General features: G+C 37.6%; 1 protein-coding gene across 1 annotated transcript in view; it reads left to right on the forward strand.

The window, feature by feature from the left end:
* TMEM260 (transmembrane protein 260) overlaps positions 1-26,918 on the forward strand; it is a 70,066-nt gene extending 43,148 nt beyond the window's left edge. Inside the window, 9 exon segments of the mRNA XM_065940233.1 lie at positions 2,581-2,664; positions 4,621-4,735; positions 7,076-7,245; positions 9,565-9,736; positions 13,649-13,797; positions 18,437-18,613; positions 20,353-20,406; positions 21,905-21,995; positions 25,893-26,918. Coding sequence (XP_065796305.1) covers positions 2,581-2,664; positions 4,621-4,735; positions 7,076-7,245; positions 9,565-9,736; positions 13,649-13,797; positions 18,437-18,613; positions 20,353-20,406; positions 21,905-21,995; positions 25,893-26,147 — 1,267 coding nt within the window. The 3' untranslated portion in view covers positions 26,148-26,918.
* Positions 26,919-27,209: the final 291 nt, after the last annotated feature.

The raw sequence follows: 27,209 nt of genomic DNA on the forward strand, positions 1-27,209 counted from the left end.
ACTAGAACCAGCTTAATATATTTTCATCTATATTATCTCTCAGTTTTCTTTGAAAAATGGGTTAATATTTGCTTTAAAACCTATGCAGATTAAGATAACTGAAAATTATCTATAGCAATTTTGTAATATTCCTACAGTATTTCTATATAAAATTAAGTATGAATAGGTTTACCTAACACTAAAGTGATCTCCTCAGTATTAATACGGAATTCACAGGACAACTTGAAAACTTAAAAATATGGGGAAAATATTTTAAATCTATGTGTGAGGTAGCTCACATGTTCTCACAATTTCTATCTTGTTCATTTGCTAATTTTCTTGCTTCCTTCCATACTTTGTTCTTTTCTTTTTAAATTACTTTTATAAATTTTTTAACTGCGCTAGGTGTTCATTGCTTTGTGTGAGCTTTCTCTAGTTTCAGTGAGTAAGGCCTACTCTTCATTGTGGTGCACAGGCTTTTCATTGCATTGGCTTCTCTTGTTGCAGAAAACAGGCTCTAGGTACACAGGCTTCAGTAGTTGCAGCTCATGGGCTCAGTAGTTGCAGCTTGTGGGCTCTAGAGCTTGGGCTCAGTAGTTGTGGTGCTTGGGCTTAGTTGCTCCAAGACGTGGGAAATCTTCCCAGACCAGGGATCAAACCTGTGTCCCCTGCATTGGCAAGCAGATTCTTATCCTCTGTGCCTCCAGGGAAGTTCTAAATTACTTTCTTTCTACTCTAAATAAATGATACATAATTATTATAGAAAATTTAGAAAATACAGGTAAGAAAACCAAGAAAATTAAAATTACCTATAATTCCAGCATGCAGAGATAACTACTGTTCTTAATCCATTAACATTCTTGTCTATATCCTTCCAATATTATTAATATTTTTGCTTGTTTTTAAAAATGGAATCATAATATACACTCTGTTTTGTTAGCCTGCTGTTTTTCATTTAATACTATATCTTGAAAATACCTCCCTGCCAACATTTATTCTTGTACAACCTTTTAAGGTTCTTATAATTGACTTTAAATATTTCTGTTTATGTCTGATAAAGACTTGTGGCTCCTTTTTCTTTTCTGTTGGGGAGAAGGTAGCAAGAAGCTCAGCTCCCCTTTTAAAGATAAAGACAACTTTATCAGTGTCTGTAGGCTTCTCCTTTGGGGCTTTTCTCCATGCCAAGGCTCCTGGCCTGCTGTTTTCTACCTACCTTCCAAAACTGTCATCACGTTCAGGATCATTGATATATTTTGTCTTAACAAACCCCACATGAACTCCAGAGATGCCTCAAGAGTAATCCTAGACCATACATCTCTAATTTTCCTTAGCTGCATGTAAAAATCATCTATAGGGGAACTCAAAGGTCTCCTTTTCATTGAAATAATAGCAGTTAGGTCACATACTCAGAAAAAAAGACTTGATAAAAGTGATGCCCACACACACCCACATTGTTTGTTCCGATGAAATCATATGTGGAATGGGGAAATAATCCTAACACTCTCTGAGGGAGAGAATTTCTAGTCTTTAATTGTTTCAGGTAGACAGGAGTGTTAAGAAAGGCAGCTCATAATTAGCCTACTAGAAAATTCTTGAATATGATAGAACCTAATCATCTACCCTTTTCCAGTCAAGCAAATTGCATTCTTTTTCCATGCATATCTTTTAAATTGCAATCCTGTTGGATTACATACTGGAAATTATTTAATCTAACCCTAGGCAGTGACCATGTTTTAAAGCTTACATTTAAGCAACAGATCTCTACAAATTGATTTTGAGACTGACTTCATTCCTTTTGAAGGATGGTTTGAAATGGGCCTCATGCTGAAACCAATTTTTCAAGTGTATTTGAAAATGAGTAAAGCTATCTTCTCATAGTAGATGAGTCTCCATTAGTAAAATACACATTGTGTGGTTTCCATAATTATGGCATTACATTTTTTCCAATAAAATTGCCAGTAGGGAGAAGAAAGTTCTTTGAGATAGTGTTTAGAGTCATTTTTTTATTAAAAATTGGAGATTGCTAGAGCTATTTGAAAACTCAGATAATACTTGGAAAATGTTTATTAGTTAATGAAACAATTTAATTATAGGGGGAAAATACATTTCTTGGAGATTGCTTAAACATTTTTTGTACCAAATAATACAGAAAACAAGGAAGACTTTTAAGAAGGAGGTAACCTAGAAAAGGATGGTTGGAGATCAATTCTCTTTCCTTTTTTCTCCTTGATTGGATCTCCAGAAAATTATTTGAATTATTTTTGTTTTCAGTTTCACATGACTTCTTATCAAACTAATCTGGGATACAAATTGGTGTATATTATCAGTATAGTATCCCAATACCAAAAATACCAAATAATTATTTGTTCTTAGCTCAAATAGTATAAGTTGGTAATTCAGTGTTACAACTGAAAAACATCTTAGAAATGTTTAGCTCTTTCTTGTACTTTTTCTCCCATATTTAAAAGAACATAAAATAATTTTAAAATCTGACTCCCAGGCTTAAAATTATCTACTGCATAATCAGGTATAGTCTGTAAAGAATGCTTTATTTAGAACTAGCAAATTTGTTTTCTGCCAATAATAAATTGTCTTTTACAGTTCTCAAGTGACACATATGAGGACCCAACTCTCATTCAACATTCAAGCCCTTGCAGTTTGGGCAAATATATGTTTAACAAAAAAGTGAGTAAAGTAATTCCTTCTTCTGTTATTTTTTCCATGTTCATTAATTTAATTAATATAGTCACTATATCATTATGACAAATAGATGGGGAAACAGTGGAAACAGTGGCTGACTTTATTTTTTTGGACTCCAAAATCACTGCAGATGGTGACTGCAGCCATGAAATTAAAAGACACTTACTCCTTGGAAGGAAAGTTATGACCAACATAGAGAGCATATTAAAAAGCAGAGACATTACTTTATCATCAAAGGCCCATCTAGTCAATGCTATGGTTTTTCCAGTAGTCATGTGTGGATGTGAGTGTTGGATCATAAAGAAAGCTGAGCACCGAAGAATTGATGCTTTTGAACTGTGGTGTTGGAGAATACTCTTGAGAGTCCCTTGGACTGCAAGGACATCCAACCAGTTCATCCTAAAGGAGATCAGTCCTGGGTGTTCATTGGAAGGACTGATGTTGAAGCTGAAACTCCAGTACTTTGGCTACCTGATGTGAAGAGCTGACTTATTGGAAAAGACCCTGATGCTGGGAAAGATTGAGGGCAGGAGGAGAATGGGATGACAGAGGATTAGATGGTTGGATGACATTACTGACTCAATGGACATGGATTTGGTAGACTCTGGGAGTTGGTGATGGACAGGGAGGCCTGGCGTGCTGCGGTTCATGGGGTCACAAAGAGTCAGACATGACTGAGCAACTGAACTGAACTGATGTCATTATATAGAACATTGCCAGTAGTATTTTATATTCCAAATAAATGACTGTGACCAGTTCTATAAAGGCAAATATATATTGCTTTTTTGCTAGTTTTTTTTCTGATTATAAATTAATGACTTTGAAAGATTGATTAATAATCTAACTAGGTGAGCCATCTGATGTCTTAAACTTCTGGTCGGATCTCTTACTCTCTCCACAGTCAATCATTGTTGTTGCTTTGGAAAAGAACCCAGCAACTATTTGAACTCCACTGAAGATAAAAGTAACCTCTGATGATAAAAGGAAACCTAAAAAATATCACACTATTAACCTCTGTTAATTTCTTGTTCACTGACTTTCTAGTCTATTGAGTATATTCTTATATAAATGTATATTTGCGTATATACTTACTGTTTTATTTCCTTAACCCTTAACATTATAGTGAGCATTTTTCCATACCATAAGAAATACTTAGAATCATTTAAATTTCTGTATAATAGTCCATTCTAAAACCTGGGACAATTAATTTAAATGTTTTCCTATTTAAGAGTCTTAGATTGCTTCCACTTTTTCCAGAACTGTAAATAAATACCAAGCCATTATTATGGATTAATTCTTATCCAGTATTTCTGATTCTTACTTAAAGATTTATGCCCACATATCAAATTACTGGGCCAATGGATGTGAATATTTTTTAAGGCTCTTGATATATTGATATATGATCAAATTAATTTTTCTTGAACATTGTACTAACATATATACTCATAAAACTTCATTCTCACCAGCATTGAGATTTGTCATTTTTAAATTTTTGTTATTTTGATGCATGAAATTATTCTTTTGTTTTGCATATGTGTGAAAGTGAAGTTGCTCAGTCGTGTCCTACTCTTTGTGACCCCATGGACTGGAGTCTACCAGGCTCTTCCGTCCATGGGATTCTCCAGGCAAGAATACTGGAGTGGATTGCCATAAGCTTAAATTTAATAGGATTAGTAATTTATATTTCTTCTGTAGATTTTAATTTCATATTTTTGCTGCATAGTTCCAAGTTATGCTTATAATATGTAATGCAATGTGGCTTGTTACTATGTTTTGGTTATCTATTCCAACTCACATTTTTAAGCCTAAGGTCATTCTTTGTTCCTATTTAAAAATGGAAAGATTTTTAGTTCCAAATATTTTTCCTATAGCTTATAACTGTAATATTATTAATATTCATGTCACATAAGTAATTTTGGACATATTTTAATTTTTTTATAGGGACAGACAGAGCCCATCATTAGTATGGCTTTTTACTGGAATGTTTTGCGTTTATTCATTGTTCTTTGCCTGGAGGGCAAATTTAGATATTTCAAAACCGCTTTTCATGGGTGTGGTAAGTTTTGCCTAGATATATCCTTTGACCAGAAAGTTCGTGAAGAATGTACAAACCTGTCTTTCATGAATCTTGTAGAAGGGCAAGCTGTCTCAGAAATAGTTAAAATTGTACATGAAGGGAAGTGAAAGTCACTCTGTCATGTCCAACTCTTTGGAATGTTGAAGTGGGTAGCCTTTCTCTTCTCCAGGGAATCTTTCCAACCCAGGGATCGAACCCAGATCTCCAGCATTATAGGTGAATTCTTTACCAGGTGAGCCACAAGGAAAACCCAAGAATACTGGAGTGGGTAGCCTGTCACTTTTCCAGGGCATATTCGTGACCCAGGAATTGAACCGGGATCTCCTGCATTGCAGGCGGATTCTTTACCAACTGAGCTATCAGTGAAGCCCTGATATTGTGTATACATGACCACAAATCAAAATTAAATTATTGAATAAGTAAGGCTAAGGCCTCTTTTGGGGGGTGGGGAAGCATAGTTTCATTAACACAATAGTTAAATAGAAAAATAAATGTAAGGTAGATTTAAGTTGGTCATTTTATGTGTGTGCTTGCAGATATGTTAATAGGAACCACTACATTTCTTCTGGAATTTTTTAAAATAGCTTGATGAAAATGTTTGATGGTGTGGGGAGATCAATGAATGCATTGTTGATGATTTTTATTAGTGGGTGTGATTTCTGAATGTTGGTCATTAGTATTCTTATAGTTGAATAACAATGATGGTTTTTCATATCATTACTTGTGGTAAATTCCATGTAAGAATAATGATAACATCCATCATATTTAAGTACTATTTTTGTGATTGGTTTTGTGGGGTTTTCTTCAAAATCTTCACCTATTTATCAGAGGCTCATGTTAATTGTAAGAGGTGGTGTTGGTTGTGGTATTGTATTGAATTTTGGTGGTTCTTTTTTAGGATTAATGGTGTTTTTAATTTTTTTAGAGAGGGATGTTGGTAGTATTTGGTTATACAATGGCTATGGCTACTGAGCAGTATCCTGAAGTTTAGGTTTCTTATAAGACTGTCTTAGGAATATTCCTTTCTGGTTTAATTATGGTGTTTTCAATGGTTTTTTACACGCTGAAGAATGAGGAGTTGGAAATTGTATTTAAATGTAATGTTTTAGGGGATTGAGCTTCCCTGGTGGCTCAGCTGGTAAAAAACCTGCCTGCAGTGCAGGAGACACGGGCTCAGTCCCTAGGTCGGGAGGATCCCCTGGGGGAGGGCACGGCAGCCCACTCCAGAATTCTTGCTTGGAGGGTCCCGCGGACAGAGGAGTCTACTGGGCTACAGTCCATGGGATCGCAAAGAGTCAGACACCACTGAGTGACTAACACTTTCACTTTCTTTTTCACATTTCTTCTGGAACTTTTTTAAATAGCAAAGAAATATGGGTTGTACTTAGGGTCTCTACCAACATACTCCCTTATTTTCTTACCGCACCAGTTCACACCTGTACAAAACAAGAAGTATATTTCAATTTTCCCTGACTACAATATCTGAGATTAGAGTATTTCTTTTCCTTATAACACAAACTATGTAAACTTAGATATAGCAGCCGAAACCACCTGTGTGTGTGTGTGTGTGTGTGTATTTCCTAGAGACCTGATGAATAATGCCTTATTTGAGTACCTGAGTTCTGAATCAGTTGAGAACAAGATAAGCCAGTACTTTGGGTGGGAGAATCACCTTTGTTACCAATAACAATGGGGTTGGAGAATGTGGTTAATATCTGTGGGCAAGGGAGCCTCCTCATCCTGTATCCCTGAACAGTCCAGTCATTAGCAGTGCTGCTCAGGACGGACCTCTTCCCTCCCCAGTTCACCTCACCCCAGAGTCTGCCCCTGGACAAGTACTTCCTGTGGGCGGCTCACTTCCAAGAGAAAGAAGAGGAAAGAGGAGAGCCCTGCAGGCCCATCCCCCTGACTCTCCAGTCAGCTCAGTCCCTACAGTCCTTCCAGAAGAAATAAGTGAGGGGAAAGAGTGTTATACTGGTGGGGCTTCTCATGAAAGGAAACATCAGGAGTTAAGCAAAAGCATTTCTCCACCTCTTCAACTTTGAACGTTAGGATAAAGAATTCAAGATTAAGTGTGCAGTATAGAAAAGACTGTGGATCCAAAAAGGGAGATCCACATGTCCAACAGGGAAGGAAGAATGCTTGAAAATGGAAAAATCAAGTGACATGGAGTTGAGTTGGGGAAGTCAGTTAAGAAGACATAAATGACACAGGCATAAGCAACTAGATGCATGCAATATATATTTTAAAATATATAAATACCTGATCGATTACATAAAACAGTCAGTTGGATGCTCTGTTCCCATGCCCCGTTCACAGGTGGAACGATTCTGGATGCAGAGCAATGCGGTGGTGGCTGTCCTTGCTGGCGTCGGTTTGGCTGCCCTTGTATCTGAGAGTAACCGAATGCTCAACACCAACGGGCTTCAGTATCTGGAATGGCTTTCAGCAATTCTTTTTGTAACTTGCCAAATATATTCTAACTATAGGTAATACTTGGTTATTTTTATGAAAAGTAGCTTTCCAGCCAGAGACATTTGGGATATTTAGATACTAGGGCTTTGTTTTATCTTTACCTTCCACTAGTTTTCAAAGTGAAATAGCTTGATCTGAATGTAGTGGTTGTTAAACCTTTGAACAAGAATCTCAGCATGAGTGATGTATAGTTTCAGGGCATTACAAACAAGGGTTCAAGTGGTGCTTGTAAACTATCTGTGTATTTTCCACTAAAAGGGATCCTAGAGCTACTTTCTAGAATCTTGGATGGCATCAATGACTCCATGGACATGAGTTTGAGCAAGCTCTGTGGAGTATATGTAAAATTCCATGATCTAAAATACCATTTAGATGGAGAGTAAAGACATTTGAAGTTTTGCTTTTGTTTGTTTTTACCATACCACTAGGCTTGTGGGATCTTAGCTCCCCAACCAGGGATCGAACCTGCACTCCCTGTGTAGAAGCACAGAGTCTTAACCAATGGACTGGCAATTGAGTTCAGTCGCTTAGTCATGTCTGACTCTTTGTGACCCCATGGACTGCAGAAGGCCAGGCTTCCCTGCCCATCATCAACTCCCAGAGCTTGCTCAAGCTCATGTGCATGGAGTCATTGATGCCATCTAACCATCTCATGGACTGGCAGGGAAGTCCCAACTTGGGCGTTTTTTGTATGCCTTAAAATAATTCACTTTGTGCTTCAAAGAATTTATCTTTTGAGTAATCCTTGGCCCTTATCTAGTATACTCTGTAGTAGTGTATATCAAATATTTTGAATAATCAAAGTTCTGAAAGTTTCTTAACCCTTATGCATTATTAGTGTTGTTTGTATTTTTCAAAATCTGCTTGATGACCCTTATAATGTAAATGTCAGTCAAACATGAAAGATGAAAGGCTTAGGTGATAGTTCATTTATTTGCAGGAATATTGAGTAAACTTTATAGAAGTGGAAGAGTCCACTGGAGTTTTGTTATAGTGAGATTTGATTGGTACTTTAAAAGATGGCAGTTCCCCTTTCAACTTAACTTTAAAAGCCAATGTACTTTATAATGCTGAGGAACAGCCATTTCAGGGACACTGTGTCACCAGGAGGCCTTGTGGGAAGGGGAGGCAGTTTCCTGATACAACTCCATAGCTGGCTCAAGAAGGGTTTGCCAGGCCCATAGTGTGTTTCCCACCCCTCTTTTATCCCATTCTTCTCCTGGCTCAGGTCTTTAGAGCAGCTCAGTTTCCACACCAGGGATGCCTGCACGGACTGGGTGGCTTGGTTCGATTTGGATTCTTTTTTGCCCCCAGGTGAATGGAACTTTGCTGGGTGGCAAAAGGTGAGACATCACCCTGCAAAGTAGGGAATCACAGTAGGAAACATTTGTGTCATCAATTACAAAGGCAGGGATAATATTTTGTTCCTGGAAGTATTAATTTGCTTTGTGATGCTAACTCAGTGATTCAACTTTAGGCTGTGTTTCTTAACACCATTACATGTAATGGAGCTGATAACAAGAGGAAGGACAAAAAAAAAAATAAGAGGAAGGACATTGCTTGTTCAGTTTTTTTATGCTTTTTCTCTCTTGTATTCATTTTCTTTTTGTGTGGAAAGCTCTGAGAATTTATGCCAATTTTTCCTTTGAAGTTAAAAAGTCCACTTCATCATCGAAAAGAGCTATCCTGCTATTGTTGGCAACAATAAATAATGCCTGGAGAGAAGTAAATATCTCAACAAATTATTCCTTCCCTTCTTTCTCATTGGGTTCATCCCCTAGTGATAAGCAGCTTCAATCTAGAAGAGAGAGAGGAACACAGAGAGCCAGTGGTCCAGGAAAGTGGTGGAAAGGATCAACCTCTACATGCTCTCTTACATGTCAGACAAATGTGCAAATTTATGCCAGAAACTGGCACATTTCCTTTTGCATTGCTGAAAATCCTATGAACTAAATGGAATTAACATGAAATTACCTTATACTCCAAATGGAATCAAAAACTTTACTTCTTTTTAGTGAAATTGGTATGTTTTTAGGGGTAAAAAGTACTCATTGAGTACTAACTGGTTCCCTTTATATGGAAATGATTATAAATTCCAGAAGTAAAGCAGTACACTGATTTTTTTCACTAGCACAATTAGTTCTACCTTTTTTTCCCCAGTTAGTAGTGTTCCCTTTCAAATATATGCATCCTCTTAGAAGATATGTTAGAATATTTAAAACACTAAGTGTAGATTGTATAATGGGAAAGGAATGGAGTGGGGAATAAGCCTAGTCTTATTAAAACCCAAACAATGTGTTGCTATTCTAATATTTTGTAATCCTTTTATTTAGCATTTGTGACCAAAGGACCAACTATGTGATTGATACATTTGCAAAGAACCTTCTATCCTCTATGCCTCGTGATGCAATTATCTTACTCAGAGGAGATCTGCCAGGGAATTCTCTCCGTTACATGCATTATTGTGAGGGACTGAGGCCAGATATTTCATTAGTGGATCAGGAAGTAAGTATGTGAGAAATATACTTAAAATATAGTAGTCGCAATTGTTTTAAAACATGTGTATTTTAAAGAACTATTTCTTTTTTTTAACAGTGCATGGGTACAGTTTTCATGATCACTCTGAGGTAAAATGTATATCACATTCTTTCCTTTATTGTAACTAATAGGATAAGTCATGTGTTTCTTCTTTCTTTTTTAAACTGAGTGTTTTAAGAATTTATATGTCTCAGATTCAAACAACATCCTAGGTCTCTAGTTCACATGACAGACCATGACAATACTGTGTTGTAAATTTATTTTTAAATTGTTCTTTTACATTCAGTCAGTTCAGCCATTCAAATGAACACTGCCCACTGGTCCAGGGATTAAAATAAATTAGGTTGACTATAAAATAAGTCATACTGCAAGTAAGTAAACATTTCACTCAAAATAGAAATTATTAACCACAATTCTGTTATAGAATTTGTAAATTTTGTAGATCTTATGACACAAGTATGTTGGGAAAGGACTTGTGAAAATTTCAAGGTCTCTTAAAACAATCTTCTGGAACTAAAAACAATGTATTTAAACTATAGGATTTATTGTTTAAGCCATAAATAGTTAAAGGGAACAAATCTATCTCTGGTCTTTTTAGAACAGTCATCAGGAAAAGAGAAATTCTTAACCTTGAAAAAGTATTATTAGTTTTATTGAGCAAACTATAGGCACAATACTGAGCTTAAAAATTTTTTGAAAAAAACAATACTTATTTAATAATTTCATTCAATTAATAAATAATTTAAAATTTTTGGAACACTTTAAACAGATTTGCAAACATAGGGAAATTTGAAAATCACACATTTTTATAAGCAGTTTGCATTTATGTCATGTACACTGATGATTAATTTGGCCTTGATTAAAATGATCTAGAATCTGACAAAAGCTAGATCATTTGTTAATAATATAGTATACCATGATTTTAAATACAGGTACTATGGTTGAGAAGCTTGGATTTCAAAGTTAATTCAACCTGAATTTACATCCTTATCCTCTCACTTCCTAAATGTGTGACTTAGGGCTAAAGAGTTTTCCTTTCAGAACTTCTGTTTCCCTGAGTGTTTTAAAGTGTTTGGAAATAATCATTAGATAAGTAAGTTAGGATGCTTTTGAATGTAAGAAACAAAATCTCTGACTAAGAGTAGCTTAGACTATGGAATTTTTAATCTCACAAAATAAGTAGTCTGGAGAAAAGAGCTTTTAGGATTGATAATACAAGCAGTTTCATGATGGCCATGTTCTAGGGCAGCTTTTCTGCAGGTCTCTTGAACTGAAGGATGCCTGGTTCCAAACATTGCATGCAAAGTGCTTCTTCTGAGATCTCTCTCTCTCTCTGTATTGGGAATAACATGTGCCCCAGATACCCCCACCAGACCTCTATTCAGGCCCCACTAACCAGTATTGAGTCACATGACTACTCCAAAAACTACTCACTAGCAAAGAAGAATGACTGTAACTCCCTGATTAAAACCAGGATTGTGTTAGTTGAAAAGAAGGATTGGCTGTTGAGTGGGCAATCAACAGTATCAGAAATAATTATTCTTGCATAATAAGGTTATTATGAGAATTGAATGAGAAACAGTAAGGTCCTAGTACAAAGTGGGTATTTAATGAATGTTCAGTTCAGTTCAGTCGCTCAGTCGTGTCCAAGTCTTTGCGACCCCATGAACCACAGCACGCCAGGCCTCCCTGTCCATCAACAACTCCCAGAGTTTACTCAAACTCATGCCCATCGAGTCAGTGATGCCATCCAGCCATCTCATCCTCTGTCGTCCCCTTCTCCTCCTGCCCCCAATCCCTCCCAGCATCAGGATCTTTTCCAATGAGTCAACTCTTCGCATGAGGTGGCCAAAGTACTGGAATTTCAGCTTCAGCATCAGTCCTTCCAATGAACACCCAGGACTGATCTCCTTTAGGATGGACTGGTTGGATCTCCTTGCAGTCCAAGGGACTCTCAAGAGTCTTCTCCAACACCACAGTTCAAAAGCATCAATTTTTCGGTACTCAGCTTTCTTCACAGTCCAACTCTCACATCCATGCATGACCACTGGAAAAACCCATGGCCTTGACCAGACGGACCTTTGTTGGCAAAGTAATGTCTCTGCTTTTTAACATGCTCTCTATGTTGGTCATAACTTTCCTTCCAAGGAGTAAGTGTCATTTAATTTCATGGCTGTAGTCACATCTATAGTGATTTTGGAGCCCAAAAAAATAAAGTCTGACACTGTTTCCACTGTCTCCCCATCTCATGAGGTGATGGGACCAGATGCCATGATCTTAGTTTTCTGAATGTTAAGCTTTAAACCAGCTTTTTCACTCTGCTCTTTCACTTTCATCAAAAGGCTCTTTAGTTCCTCTTCACTTTCTGCCATAAGGGTGGTGTCATCTGCATATCTGAGGTTATTGAATGTTACTGTTCCCAAATAGGGGCTTCCCTCATAGCTCAGTTGGTAAAGAATCCACCTGCAGCACAGGAGACTCCGGTTCGATTCCTGGGTTGGGAAGATCTCCTGGAGAAGGGAATCTTCTCCATTATTCTGGCCTGGAGTATTCTGTGGACTGTATAGCCCATGGGGTCACAAAGGGTCAGACATGACTGAGTGACTTTGACTTTGACTTTTGATTCTCAAATACTGAAACTATTGGGAAATAAACTCTAATTCAATAAGTATTTTTTGAGTATTTCCAATATGTTGTTGTTGTTCAGTAGCTAAGTTGTGTCCGATTCTTTTCAGCACTGTGGATTGCATGCTGCCAGGCTGCTCGGTCCATAGAATTCTCCAGGCAAGAATACTGAAGTGGGTTGCCATGCCCTCCTCCCGGGGATCTTCCCAATGCAGGGATCAAACCCACATCTCCTGCATTTTAAGTGGATTTTTTACCACTGAGCCACCAGGGAAGCACCCTCTACATATTTAAGTTAAAATTAATTTGTCACTTTTAGCTAAATGATTAGTAGAGACAAGTAAAACATAAAATAATTGCTCAAGTGATAATATCCAAACTTTAAGTCTTCTTTAAAAAATTAAATCTGTACATATAAAATTGTAGAATGAAGTATATATTAAGTACAGAATTAAGAAAAAAATTTTAATACTAATGATTTATTTTAACCAAAAGAATATGTAAGGACATGTAATTAATTTGGAGTTATTAATAAATTCAGATTATCTAGCCAAGGGGTTTTTAACTTTGAGGCCTAGGCTATATGATTGAACTTTGCAAGGGCAGGGATTATATCTTCTTCACTCTAGGTCAAGCACTACTTGTTTTGTTTTCTGAATAAATGAATGAAAGAACAGAGCTATGACACACCTCTTTATTTTGCCTAGGTTGTCTAGTCTGGCCATCAAAAAGACATTTCAGCTTCAGAAAACATAGTTTGGGAGCTATTCTGTGCCAGGCATTGTGCTAGGTGCAGAGGCAATGAGGTGATAAGATACAGTCTCTTTCCTGTAGGAGCTCTCAGTCTAGTGAGGAATAGGCTAGAAGCTATAATCAAGGTAGGTACATATGCTACAGGAGCATCTTGTTCTGCTGTGGAAACTGGGGAGGGCATCCTAGAGGAAGTGATGCTTCAGCTGGTTCTGAAAGTTCAGGACACTCCCGAGGTATAAGAACAGTAGGTCCTTCTGGTCATAAACTAGGTGCTGATTTTATTGATAGCTGATAATTATAACTTAAGACATAAAATCTAAGGGCCGAGTCATTAGAAGAATAGTGGCACATAGCTTGGTTGCATTTGTATGTATTTTTCAATTACTTTTATATTTAATGAGTAACTCCACATTTGGTAACTTCTTCATCGTCCTTGATAAACTTGGTTCTTTTTTAAAAAACATATTAAAAACATGATATCACATGTTATCTTTCTGGCAGATGATGACTTACGAGTGGTATTTACCCAAGATGGCAAAGCATTTACCAGGCGTCACGTTTCCTGGGGACCGATGGAATCCTGTGGAAGGAATATTACCTAGTGGAATGGTCACATTTAATCTTTATCATTTTCTTGAAGTAAATAAACAGTAAGCATTCTTTTCATATAATAGCTTTTCTAAAATCTTAAGCTTTTCTAAAATTGTTTATGTAGCAGCTGTGCTTCATCCAAAAGACCAATTTTCTACACCTATTTCCCTGTCACCGGTGAGATTATCTTTGTAATTAAATTGAATATCTGTGCATAAATGAGGCCAGGCAGAAATAAATGTTATTGTTCTGGGTAAAGGAAAAATAAAAACAGATTAGCAAGAATAGCAAATAAGATCTTAGTACAATTCAGAGAAATTGGAGATGTGCCTGCCTACTTGAAATCATTGCAGGTAGATCGCAAGCAATTATAGTTTCCCCCTGATCAACACCATGGCCCCCTTTTAAGTTTAATGCAAATGTTTTCCGAGAATAATCACTATATAAAAATAGCTTAAGGATTTTTTTCTAAAGGATAAGGCATTTTATAAATAAGAAAAACACCTACAGTTAGGCTGACTGAGATAACATATGAGAATTGTGAATTCTATACTTCAGAACATAAAATTATTCATAGTTAAGGTCAAGAATAAATAACTCCTTCAGTGGTATACTGTTGAATATTTTTCCTGTCCGTGAAATGCTTGGGATTGTCCAGAGCCTGAAGAAGAAAACTTATTTCATAATTTCTATTCTCTTATAAAGGGGATTTCAGAAATTTTTGTAAATTCCAAAGTTAAACTGTCCCTTACTAAGAACATAATGAAGTGGTACTTTGGTGTTCAGAGCCTGAAGTTTACTGTGGCTCATGAAGTAATATGAAGGTAATAGGTACAAATGTGCTGGGAGAGTAATAATTAATTGTTCTATTTTGGAATAAAATATTAACAACATCTCCTAATAAGCATTTTTGGTGCAGTTTATTTAATTTAACATCATAAACATTAATTGAACTTACTATGTACCAGTTTGTATTAGGCAATAAAGTGAGACTCAGTTCCAGATTTAAGTAGACTACAGTCTAGTTGTATATATACATAGATATGAATACAGTTGACCATAATGGTGTAAGCTCTCTACTAACAAAGCCTTGTAAAGTGTGAGACACAGTAAATGTTCAATGTGTGCTTACTAAATCGATGACTTAATTGACAGTATAAGCCAAATGTTCTGGGACCATGGATGAGGAAGCAATTAATTCTGCCGAGGGGCATTCATTCAATGTTTATTTAATAAATATTGGATATTCAAAATGTCCCAACACCTGTACTAGCTGTAGATGGATGGGTGTGATCCCTGCTGTTACCATCTTTGAGACAGATGTCAAGTGATGCCTTAAATGTGAAACAGATAAGTTGTAGTATCAGCTGGTAAGCATGATAATACTGGTATGGATGAAATTTGGAGACTCAAAGACTAACAAAGCATTTGCCAAGTGGGCAGGAACAGTTAGGATACAGAACAAATCCATGACCCCAGAAGCTCCCTCTTGCTGCTCCTTTGTTGTTGTACTGTCCCCAGACCCCTAACCCTCACCACCTCTGTTACTATAGTTTTACCTTTTCCAGAATGTCATATAAGTGGACTCATAAAGTATGTGGCTTTTTGATAACTAGCATACCTTACTTAGCAAGACGCCTCTGAGATCCTTCCAAGTTACTGTTGTGTATCATTAGTTTATTCCTTTTTGTTACTGATTAGTATTCCCTTGTATGGATGTACTGCAGTTTATCTGTTCATCTATTCAAGGACATTTGGGTTGTTTCCAGTTATTTGTGAATAGAGCTGCTATAAACATTCATGTACAGGTTTGTGTATGAATATGTTTTCATACCTAGGAGTGGGGTTATTGGATTTATTGGATTGTTTGTTTTCTTACTATTGAGTTTTAAGAGTTGTGTGTATATTCTAGATTCAAATCTTTTATTAAATATGTGATATTTTCTCCCAGTCTTTTTGTTCTCTTCAAAGTGTCTTTTGCAGGTAATTTTTTTTTATTTTGATGAAATCCAATTATCATATTTCTCTTTTATGGATCATACTTTTTGATCTCCTGTCAAACAACTCTTGCCTAATGCCAGGTCACAAAGATTATCTCATGTTTTCTTCTAAGAGTTTTACAGTTTTATATTTTATATTTCAGATCAAAAATCACTTTTGAGTTAATTTTTGCAAGGGGGTTGCTTAGAACAGAGATATTTTTGCCTATGAATGTTATTTTGTCCTAATATCATTTGTTCAAAACATTTGTTCTTTCTTCATTTAATTGCATTTGCACCTTTTTCTGTATTTACCAAAAAAAAAAATTACTTCTGGGGTTTTTGACTGGTTTTAATTTGGTTAGTTTTTTTTCATGGCGTATCTTTTTTTTCTTCCTTTTGCTTTTAGCCACCTATGTCATGTTTAAAGTGGGTTTCTTGTAGACAGCACATATTTGACTCTTGTTTTATTATCCATTCTGAGAATATGTCTATAATTTCATTTATATCCAGGCCATTTGCATTGAATGTAAATATTGATATGTTTTAGATGTACATCTGTCATTTTATTACTTGTTTTCTGTTTTTCATTCCACTGTTTCCCTTCCTGCTTTCTTTTGGATAATTTGATTGTTTTTAGCATTCCATGTTACTGTGTTTCTTGGTAAATTTTTTCAGTGGTTGATCTTAGAATTACAATATACAGACATATTTAATTTTCACAATCTGTTTACTACTTTTGGAGAAGGAAATGACAAACCACTCCAGTACTCTTGCCTGGAAAACCCCACGGACAGAAAAGCCTGGCGGGCAATAGTCCATGGGTCACAAGAGTCGGACATCACTTAGTGACTAAACTAATTTACTACTTCAAGTGAACTGTAGAAATCTTAGTGGCATGTAAGTTCCTTTACTCCACTTTTGATTGTGTTGTCAAACATGTTATATTAGATGTGATAATTTTTGTTTTCAACATATGTTTTTTAATTTAAGAGAAAAAGTAGTCTTAGATATTTGTTCAGATATTTACCAAATCTGTTGCTCTTCTTTCAGTCCTGGTATTCCAGCTTTCCATCTTATATCACTTTTCTCCCTTCTGAAGTTAGTCCTTTAGTATTTCTTTCAGAGCAAGACTGTTAGCAGTGAATTCTCTTAGTCTTTCTTTAGCCAAAAATGTCTTTATTTCATCTTCATTTTTGAAGGATATTTCTGGATATGGAATTCTGGGTTGGATAGTTCCTTTTTTTCTCTCACCACTTTAACAGTGTTATTTTATATCCTTTTGCCATGCATGGCTTCCGTTGAGAAATCTGCAGTTATTCAAATCATTGTTTCCCTTGTGTGAAATGTGTTGTTTTTCTCTGACAGCTTTCAAGATCTTTTGTCTTTAGTTTTAAGCAATTTGATTATGATGTATCTGGGCATGAATTTCTTTGAGTTTAACCTGCTTGGGATTTACTAAGTTTTTTGAATCTGAAAGATTATGTCTTTCACAAAAGTTGGAAGTTTTCTGACGTTATTTCTTTAAGTACTTTTCCTGCTCCACCTTTTTTCTCTTCTTCTGGGATTCTGATGACTCCCGTGTTAGACCTTTTGATAATGTTCCACAGGTACTTAAGACTCTATACTTTCAATATTTTTTCCTCTTTGTTTAAATTATACAATTTCTCTTGATCTAGCTTCAAGTTCATTGACACACGTTCTGTCTTTCTAAAATTATATGAAGCCCATCCAGTGGAGGAGTAATGGGATTTGCTTCCAATTCTTGGAACCCCAGCTCCTCTGGTTAGCGAGAAGCGTCCACTTGCACAGCGTTTCGGGAACCCGCCCAGCTGCCCCGTGCTGCTGCTTCCGCTGATGGCACAGTGTTGTCTGGTGCCGGGGGAAGGAGAGAAGGGGAAAAGTTCTGGGGATTTCCTCTGCTCTTCCAACCCTTACAAGTTCCTTTTCCTGCTCCTTGGACTTGGGAAAAAGCAAGGGGAAGGCTTCTCTTGAGATCTGTTTGTTCTCACTTGGTATGTGTTTTGGGTTTCAGGCTTCCTTTGAGTTCAGGCCAGGTAATCCTGGAAGACGAAAAGGAGTAAACTCACCACGGATTTGGTGGAACTCAGAATTCTGCTTTCCTCCCTCAATCTTCTTTCTACCATTTACTGTTCAGAGTCTTCAGATAGTTGTTCCATGTTTAGATTTCAGAATTAATTTAGAGATAAAGAGCCTATCCTCAGGATACTTCTGGGCTACTCAGAAGGATTTGTAAATGAAAATAGTAGGTTCAATAAGATAATGCTAAAAGAGAGTAAAAGTAAAATGCAATGGAAATTGGAGGACAGAAAGACTACTAGTATTAGTAGTATTACTAATATGAAGACATGTTTCCACCTATAAAATTTAGAAGGTATCAAATAATATGTATATTTACACATGAGACAAAACCACAGACTCTTTCCTTGTGTTTGTCCCCGCCTGATTTCGTACTGTGTCACAAACAGGTAGGTTTTATTATTTATGTCTGTGTGCTTCCCTTCAATCCCCAGACAGCTTTTTTCCCCACTAAAATAAATTTAAAGCAATCTATTGGCAGAGGTTTAAAGAAACCAAAGTGTTCACAAATGGTTTATTGGTAACTGAGGTTTACAGTCAAAATTGACCCTTCCTGAGTTATATGTATTTGGCATTTAGAACTTTAAGCTGATAATACATATTTTTCTTTATTCAATAGAAAAGAAACATTTGTTTGCATAGGAATTCACGAAGGTGACCCAACCTGGAAAACAAACTATTCACTTTGGCCATGGGGTTCTTGTGACAAATTAGTTTCTTCAGAGATTGTATTCAACCCTGAGGAGTGGATTAAACTTACGAGAAATATCTATAACTGGACTGAAGACTATGGAAGGTATGGAGAGCAGTTGTTTCCCATCAGTGTATAGCTGTTTTGTGTGCCTAAAAAACTTACTAAATTTTGAAATGACTTTTATTTTTTTATTTTTTTGTTTTTTTATTAGTAGCTAATATTGCTATTTGCTGCCCGCAGAGTATCGTGCTAGAGAAGGAGAACATATATTTCTTGTCCACAGGCTTGAAGGACAATGGAGAGGTGGAGGAAAGGCAGTGATGGTTAAGCGGGTACCATATAGTTACATATGTGCCACCATCCACGTCCACTCTTATAATGCTACATGGTCCATCATCCTGTATCTCAGACCCTAAAAGTGGAAGAGATTCATTAACTGAAGCAGAGCTTTAAAACTCACTCTGTTGTCCCTAATAGTTTCCACCCACATAAACCTGTCACTTTTTTTTTTTCTTCAAGAATGGCAGATCAGGGACTTCCCTGATTGGTCCAGTGATTAAGACTCCTCACTTCCACAGCAGAGGGCTCAGGTTCCATCCCTGGTCGGAGAATTAAGATCCCATCTGCCACATGGTGTGGTCAAAATAAGAAAGAAAAAAAAGAATGGCAGATCACTTCTCTGTAGGAAGACTAGGGTTTAAGTAACTTTTTCTTCACAGTTGTTTGTCGTTAGCCTTGTTCTGTTGTTTTGATTAGTCTTCCTGGAAGCATCTCTACCTATAGTTGACTCTCTCCCATGTGGAAAATGAGTCACCATCTGAATATAGGGCTCTCTATTGCCTAATTTTTTAACTAAATTATGAATTATGCAAAGATTAGATAATTACTGCTTATAATTCAAGTGGGTAGCTGTTCCCTTCTCCAGAGAATCTTCCCAACCCAGGGATCGAACCCAGGTCTCCCACATTGCAGGCAGATTCTTTACCAGCTGAGCCACAAAGGAAGCCCAAGACTACTGGAGTGGGTAGCCTATCCCTTCTCCAGAGGATCTTCCTGACTCAGGAATCAAACCGGGGTCTCCTGCATTGCAGGCAGATTCTTTACCAACTGAGATATCAGGGACGCCTGTAATTCAAGAGCAACACTCAAAATCATAGGAACAAATGCTACTGAAGTTTTCTGAGTCAATATGAGCAAACAGACCCCACTGCTATGCTCCAGCCAGAGCTGGATAAGTAGTTATCTATCAAAGTACTCTGTGACCATTGTGAGGAAAAGCTGGAAAATCCCCTGTTCTCCAAACAGCTGATGACAGTGCAGATACACAGCATCACTCACTGCCTCCATTCTGTCAAAGTAGATACTTGCTAAGGGAAATTTTAATTAAGTGGGAAAAATCGGCAAATGGTTTAGCTAGGGCTCTTTGAGCAGCATCCTAGCTCCAACAGCGATTTATCAAAGCCAGGAGTCCCCTCTCCTCACAGCTCTGTGGCTTTCAGCTGTGCCCACAGAGGGGCCCAGGCCTCACCCCCACCCCATTGCCCGCCTGACAGCTCTCGGGAACAGCTGACTCCCCAGAAGCCTCCAGCCTCTTCCCACTGAGCTTTAGTGTGCTCCTGTGATAGTGGGGCTAATTATGCCGATTAAGAATACATTTACCAAAACCTCAAATTCCTAACCATCAAATATTTCAGGAGAATAAGTTTGTTATGTTGGTCTCTATCCGTACTTCAAGATGCAACCTATTTTATTTGCCTTGTAAGATTATAAAACAAAAATGATATGTGCATAACAATAAAGGTAGCTGTCAGGAAAATATTATGATTTTCTTCTAACTACAGGTTTGATCCTTCTTCCTGGGAATCTGTGGCCAATGAGGAGATGTGGCAAGCAAGGTGACTAACGTATACTTTCGGTTTGCAGCCTATTTTTAATGTAGTAGAAGTAGCTTGTGGCACTTTTCATTTGGGGAGCGGGGGGGGGGGGGCATTGTGATAATAAAAATAGTTATTTATGAGCAATCATTTTGTTTGGGGCATTGTACTAATTGTTACTAAGGCATAATCTCATTTCATCCATACAACAACCTGTGGAGAAGTCATTATTACTCCATTTTACAAAAAGAACAAACTGAAGGCAGAGAGGTTACTTGTCCAAGGCCGCATAACTCTACCAATAGAGTCCAAAATTCACATCTCTCTGACTGGAACATTCATCACTCCTGGTGTTCTCCCGCCTCCACTAAACCAAAGTCAGCGTAATTGATTGAGGAGAAATTGATAATTACCACCCTGTCCCATGTGTGATGTGCTAGTTAGTTATTTAAGCACTTATTGAAAACTTCCTAGAGACCAGGCACCGTGCTAGGCTTGGAGGCTGCACATAGGAATATGACACAGTTCCTATTGTCAATGGAGCAGACAGACATAGTCCAAGAGATTTGAGTATTCATGTGCTAGATGCTGGACTTTCCTGTTCCTATGTGAAATGAACACTTCACGGTGATGCTCTTGTCTCTCTGTGCTCCTGCCATTATTTTAAAATATTCAAAATATCTAACACTAACAGACTTTGGCCTAAAATGTAAAAGCCCTAAGTGATGCAGACAGGGGTACCAAGTATGAGGTACTTCCTCCAGGAAAAATGGGCTGATGCCCACTCTGGGCCAGGGGCTGAGTGCACCAGGAATTGAGTTAGGGTGTAATATGTTTTTTTTTTTTTTTTTTTGTAATATGTTTGAAGAGGGTTTTTTTTTAATTGTCGAGAAATATGGTTCTTGACAAAATAACAATTACAAAAAAGATAGCCTTTGTAGTAGTGTTTTGGAAATGTCAGAAAATTGCATATTTCAAGTTATCAACCCAGTTATAAGAACAAATACTTGTTTTGAGGGACTAATCAAAGATATACCAAATGTTCGCATGATTCTTCAGTGTGACAGTGTGGGAAAGCTGGGGGAGAAATCACATAAAAGAAGAAAGCAGGTCATTATTCGGGCAGGTATTGATTTAATTGGTGTGCTGAATACAATTTGGATGGGTTCATGTGGTCAGAGTCCAGGCACCTTTGAAGAACTGGTCACACACGGCATGAGCTGTCGTGATGGGTACCTCCCGGGATGTGCTGACAGACTCAGCAAGTCTCCCCCTCCCAGCTGCTCTTGCACAGTGAATATGTACATCTGGAGGGAAGGTGATGCACGATAGTGATGATGAGCAGAATCCAGTGTCTTGGTATGGGGGGAGGGTTACTGTTGGTTCAGAGTAAACTTCCATGAATATGAAAGAAGTGAAAAGAATACAATAAAGGGTTCTGTATGATCCTCATCAATGGAAAAGTTTGGCGGACTTAGCTTTGAATGTGAAATTGACGCGAACACCCTCCCACTCCCAGGATGAAAACACCGTTCTTCATCTTTAACCTGGCAGAAAGTGCAAGTTTGCCTTCAAACGTGAAAGCTCAACTCTACACTCACGCCTATAACGTATGTTGCACTTTTACATACATAAATACATTTGGTGGGAGGGTAGTGGTGACTTTGGGATGAAAAGAGTGTATCACAGTAGAGTTTTTACTTTTTTGTCTCCAGCTTATTTGGCATTATAAATCAATACAAATGGAAAAATAGTCATGTGTCTCTCAAATAACGTTTAAAGTAAATGACCGTGGTTGACAAAATAATGTAAGAAGTTCATGTGCTCATCTCCAGAACTTGTGAATATGTGGTCTTACATGGCAAAGGGCACATTGCAGATGTGATTAAGGATCCTGAGGTGGGGAGATTATCCTAGGTTATCCAGGTGGGGCTAATATAATCACAAGGGCCCCTAGAAGAAGGAGGCAGGAAGGTCAGAGTCAGAGAAGGAGATGTAGCATTGTAAGCAGAGGTCAGAAAGAGATTTGAAGATTGCCAGGTAGCTGGCCTGAAAGATGGAGGAAGGGGCCACAGGTTAGGAAGTGCAGGCAGCCTCTGAAAGCTAGAAAAGACAAAAACAAACAAGCAAAAAAACCAGATTCTAGAGCCTCTAGAAATATATGATAATACATTTATATTATTTTAACTGCTATGTTTTAACCACTACATTTGTGGTGATTTGTTACAACAGTAATAGGAAACTAATATGATGGCTTTATTTTTTAAAAAAGCAGTTCTGATGGGTCGCCCTCTATACAAAAGTCTTAACCCTGGCAACACTTGAAACGATTGGACCGTGGCTGGTTGAGATTTCATGAGAGAGATAAAGGGTCATGGAGGATAACCCCAGGAAGCCAGACAGCCTTCACATCCAGCCACACCAGGGCTCTTGCTTAGCTGGTTCTCTGGGATGGGAATGAGGGTACAGACCAGAGGCTTGCTTTGCTGTAGCACTGTGTTAACAAGGCCCTGCTTTTCTGTGATTTATAGCACTGGACTCTTCCACACCTTCTGAGATAGTCTCGGAGCCTACAGTATAGGAAACAGACATCCTGGCAAAAACCAGTGAGACCAGAGCCCAGGAGCTGTATGTCTAAGCAAGTAGTTATTTATGCTGTCTCTGGGCTGCTGCGGATCTACTCAGCCAGGACATTTCTTTGGGACTGAGTCAAAATAGCATGGTGTCCAATTAGTGTGACAGCCTTTAACCCCTCAGTTGTGTATTTATTGGTCCATGGTTTACTCATGTATTCATTTACTCACAGAGCATTTATGGAGCACCCAGTCTCTACCAAATACTGTGATGGAGATGATCAGGCATTGACCCTACTGTCAAATGGGCACACACCAGAGAGGGGGATGGAAGATAAAGTCCTCAGTTAGTAGTGAGAGATACAAGAGATGTGCAGAGGTGCCATGGGACAGAGAGAGGCATATGAGCCAGCCTCCTGGAACGAGGCGGCGAGGAAGGGAGGGAAAGCTGCCAGAGGAGATGTCACTGCAGTGTCATCTTGAAAGATCAGAAGAAGCCAGCCAGACACATGTGGTGCAGGAAACCACAGGGATGAAGGTGGACACCTCCGAGGTACCCATCAAGGACAGCCAGGGACTAGATACAGGAAGCAGTGTTCTGGAGTTTTCTGACTGGCAGTCAGGGAGTCCCGGTTCAAGGCCTGCTCCACCATTCATTGTTAACTGTGGGCCAATTAACCTTTTTATTTTTTCTTTCACACAAAAAAAGCGGATTGTAAACTTTATAGATTATCTCTCACATCCTGGCCATGTCAGATCCATTTCATCTCTAATACCCTATGATTCTGTGTAAAACAAGTCGTATTTAGTTGGGAGGAATCTGAGACTTAGTAATATTTTATGTTCTCATCAGTGATCTGTTCCATGGTCAGTCATTAGGCCACCACTAAAGCCAATTCATGGATTTATTGTCCCTTTGGGTCTGCAGGCATTACTCTGTTCAGTGAACACAAGTCTGTAACATAGTCTATAGGTATCTCCTTCACGTATGTCTCCAGGTGTGTGACATTGTTTGCAAGACAGAGGAGCTCAAATACTTGATGGGTCAACACAGATCACCTCCTCGTACAGGTTTTTCGAGAACATTCTTGTTAGGTGTAGAAGATATTTTTGTTATTATTTACATTGTCCTGTTCAATAGTTACCCAGAACATTAAGTTCAGCTGTACTGGAGAGCAAGAATGATCTGTTATCTTTAGGAATACAGTTGATACACTGAAGACGTGCCCCCAAACTAGACTATGTTCCCCTAAACTTAATGTCACAAAGATTCACGCTTAGAGGAGGAAATACTGTCCCCACATGATGAAAAATGACTGTTAGCTTCTTAAGATACAGCACCTGTGGCTAACGGGCCATCCAGAATGAGCTGATGAGACATCAGGACCAGAGTGTTTTAGGAAAGGGTAGTATGGCTGTTCTGATGTCCGAAGACGTAGCAGGGAGGTCATGAGTGAGCCTCTTATTCTCTTGAGCCATTGGAAAGTGCTTACTGAGTTCCTGGCATCCATCTTGCACTCCAAAATCTAATCAGGATTTTGAAAACGGCTAAGAAAAGAACTTGAGCAGTTCTTGAGCACCGACTTTGTGCAGGGCAGCCTGCCATGCATTTTACACATGTCCCTCATCAGAGGGAGGCTCAGGTAGAGCAGCAGCAGATAGGGAAAATAAAAAAGACCTATGAGAAAAAGTAGAGAAGCTTTGAACATTTTACCAAGAAAATAAAATGCTGATTTAATAGCTTTGAAGTCTATGAAAAGTGCGAGGTGACTCTTTCCTATTTTATGGAGTGAAGGCAAGGGGAAGAATAGCTTTAAAAGGCAGCTTCAGGACTAAGGGTTATTAAATATCAAAATGACATGAAAAATACAGATTGGGGAATTTTTCATGGGGATGTTATTTTGAAAAAGATTGGGTATGCATTTGTCTACTCTAGAGTAGGAGTTGGGGAAATAGATAATATAATTGTGTCCCTTTCAGCTGAATGATGTAATGAGTATAGTTCTAATTCAAAAAGCCCTTGTCCCTGGAGAAAGCATCATTACTTGTCCTGTGCTCTCATGGCGGCTACTGGTTGACTCAAGTGCCTGTGGATTTGACTTCAATTTGATAATCCCTAAGAAGGTTGTGAAATTCCCCCACTAAGCAAGCATAATATTGTTTTGTAGATTTGCATCTACTTATTTTGGTTTATTTGTTAAGTTTTGATCTTTTTCCTCTAGAAAACTCAATATTAGATATTCTAATTCTATCCAATCAATACTATCTCTGATACTGAAAAACAAAATTCTGAATTCCTGGGGGCAAAGTTTTAACTATGAAAATTGTTATTTTTAGGACACTAGAGATTTTCAACATCTCACTTTAAGGATGTCTCTTAAATTATATTATGCCCACCCTGTTGGATGCTGGATTTGTTAGAGGTTTTCTATTGCTGCCATTGTTAATACTGTTGCTTATAATGTAGAGATAATTTTATGTAAAAATTAGGGACAAAATTGAAATTTCTTCAAGTTCTTTTTCCATGCAGTTTTCTAAAGAAAGCTACTTTTTTTTTCTTTAGTAGCTAAATTTAGAGTTTCAACCTTTCTGCCTGTTGAGTAAATAGCTTTCCGTGAATTAGAACCAAATCCCTTTCCCAGAACATCTTTCTGGAGGAAGAGCATTTTGTCCTGACACGGTGTGTCTAAAGTTCCCTCCGCAACATCCAAAAAACCCCAGAAACAGTTTTATATGAAGCGCATTTGCCTCCTGCTACTGTAGTAATTACAGTACCCTCCTTGCATTTTCTGCATGGCCTAGCAACGATTAGATTTTTACTGTAGGCTGCTTGCATTTTTTTCCCTTGTGTTATTAATTCCTCTGTGTTTCTAGTCTTTTTTTAAAAAAGTCAAGGGATAATAATGGAATGCCAATGTTTTTACTGTCTTCCAGCTTTACAAGGAGATTGTCTATTTACAAAAGGAACACCCAGTGAATTGGCACAAGAACTACGCCATCTCCTGTGAACGGATGCTGCGCCTTCAGGAAAGAAGTGCAGACCCTGAAGTCTTGTTGTCTGAAACCATCAGACACTTCCGTCTCTACACTCAAAAGGCCCAGAATGATCCCCAGCTGGCCGATATTTCAGTTGCTCTAAAGCACCTAAGAAAGGAACTACGAAGTCTGAGAAATATGAAAAATGGCTGAGACAGCAAACTGTGAAAAACCAGCTCAGCTTTCAGCTTCCAGAATTCCCAAGTCCAAAAGTTTTTCCTCCAAGAAAAGAAATGGCATTAAAAAATGAAGACTAAGTCATCTCCCAGATATAAGTAACATGGTGTCACGGAACTGTTTTACGGCAGAGTTAGAAACTGATGTGCTATTTCCACAAATTCTGTTTAGCCTGTGTTACTGAATTAGCATTTCAGTGAGAATATTTTGAAAAATCTTCCTACTTCCACCACCTTTCTTTTTTTTTTTTTTTTTTTTTTTCTTCCACCACCTTTCATCAAATGACTTGCTTGATTAAATTCTAGAAGAGAATGAACTATCTTCATATACTTAAAATATCGACCATGAATCTTAAGGGCCCTGCTTATTGGGATTGGTATTAAAATTAAATTCTTAAAATATTAATACCAGACCAAAGACATTCTCTGGCTCCCAGAAATGAAATTTTTATTATTTTTTTTTAATTAATCTTATTACACTTCAAGCTAGAGTACTGTTTGGGGTGCAAGGGGATGGGGGCGGGGGGCGTTGGTTTTCCTTCTTTTATTTTTTTTTTTTAGTAGCTGTAGTTGTTACATAATCTCACACTTCAAACTAAATACCAACCAGATGATATTTTGAAAAAAGTTAAGGTTTTATTGTGTTCAATCATTCTCTGAAATCACTAAAAATGTAAGCTAATTGTTGTTTGCTTTTTTTTTTCAGTTGCTTAAACTGGCAAGTAAAAAGGATTTTGTCTTTCCTTAATTAATTTTATATTCATGTTTTACTTCTATTTGGGCTCATAAATCTGGACCCAATAATTAGGAGGCTTCCTGCTGCCAAAAAGGGGGGCTTTGGGGGTTCAGGGGTGTGGGGAAGTGGTTCAATAAATTCATTTCTGTTACAAGCATCTTTTATACATATTACTAAAGAGAACATAGTAAGAAATGCAAATAATAGTTCTTTATTTTATTATGACAGTTAATTAATAGCAACCTGTTTTAATGAATAAAGTCACTCAGAGTCCTTCAGCACTTCCTAAGTAGAGGCCTGAAT

Source organism: Muntiacus reevesi, chromosome 7, assembly GCF_963930625.1.
Source record: "Muntiacus reevesi chromosome 7, mMunRee1.1, whole genome shotgun sequence".
Taxonomy (NCBI): Eukaryota; Metazoa; Chordata; class Mammalia; order Artiodactyla; family Cervidae; genus Muntiacus; species Muntiacus reevesi.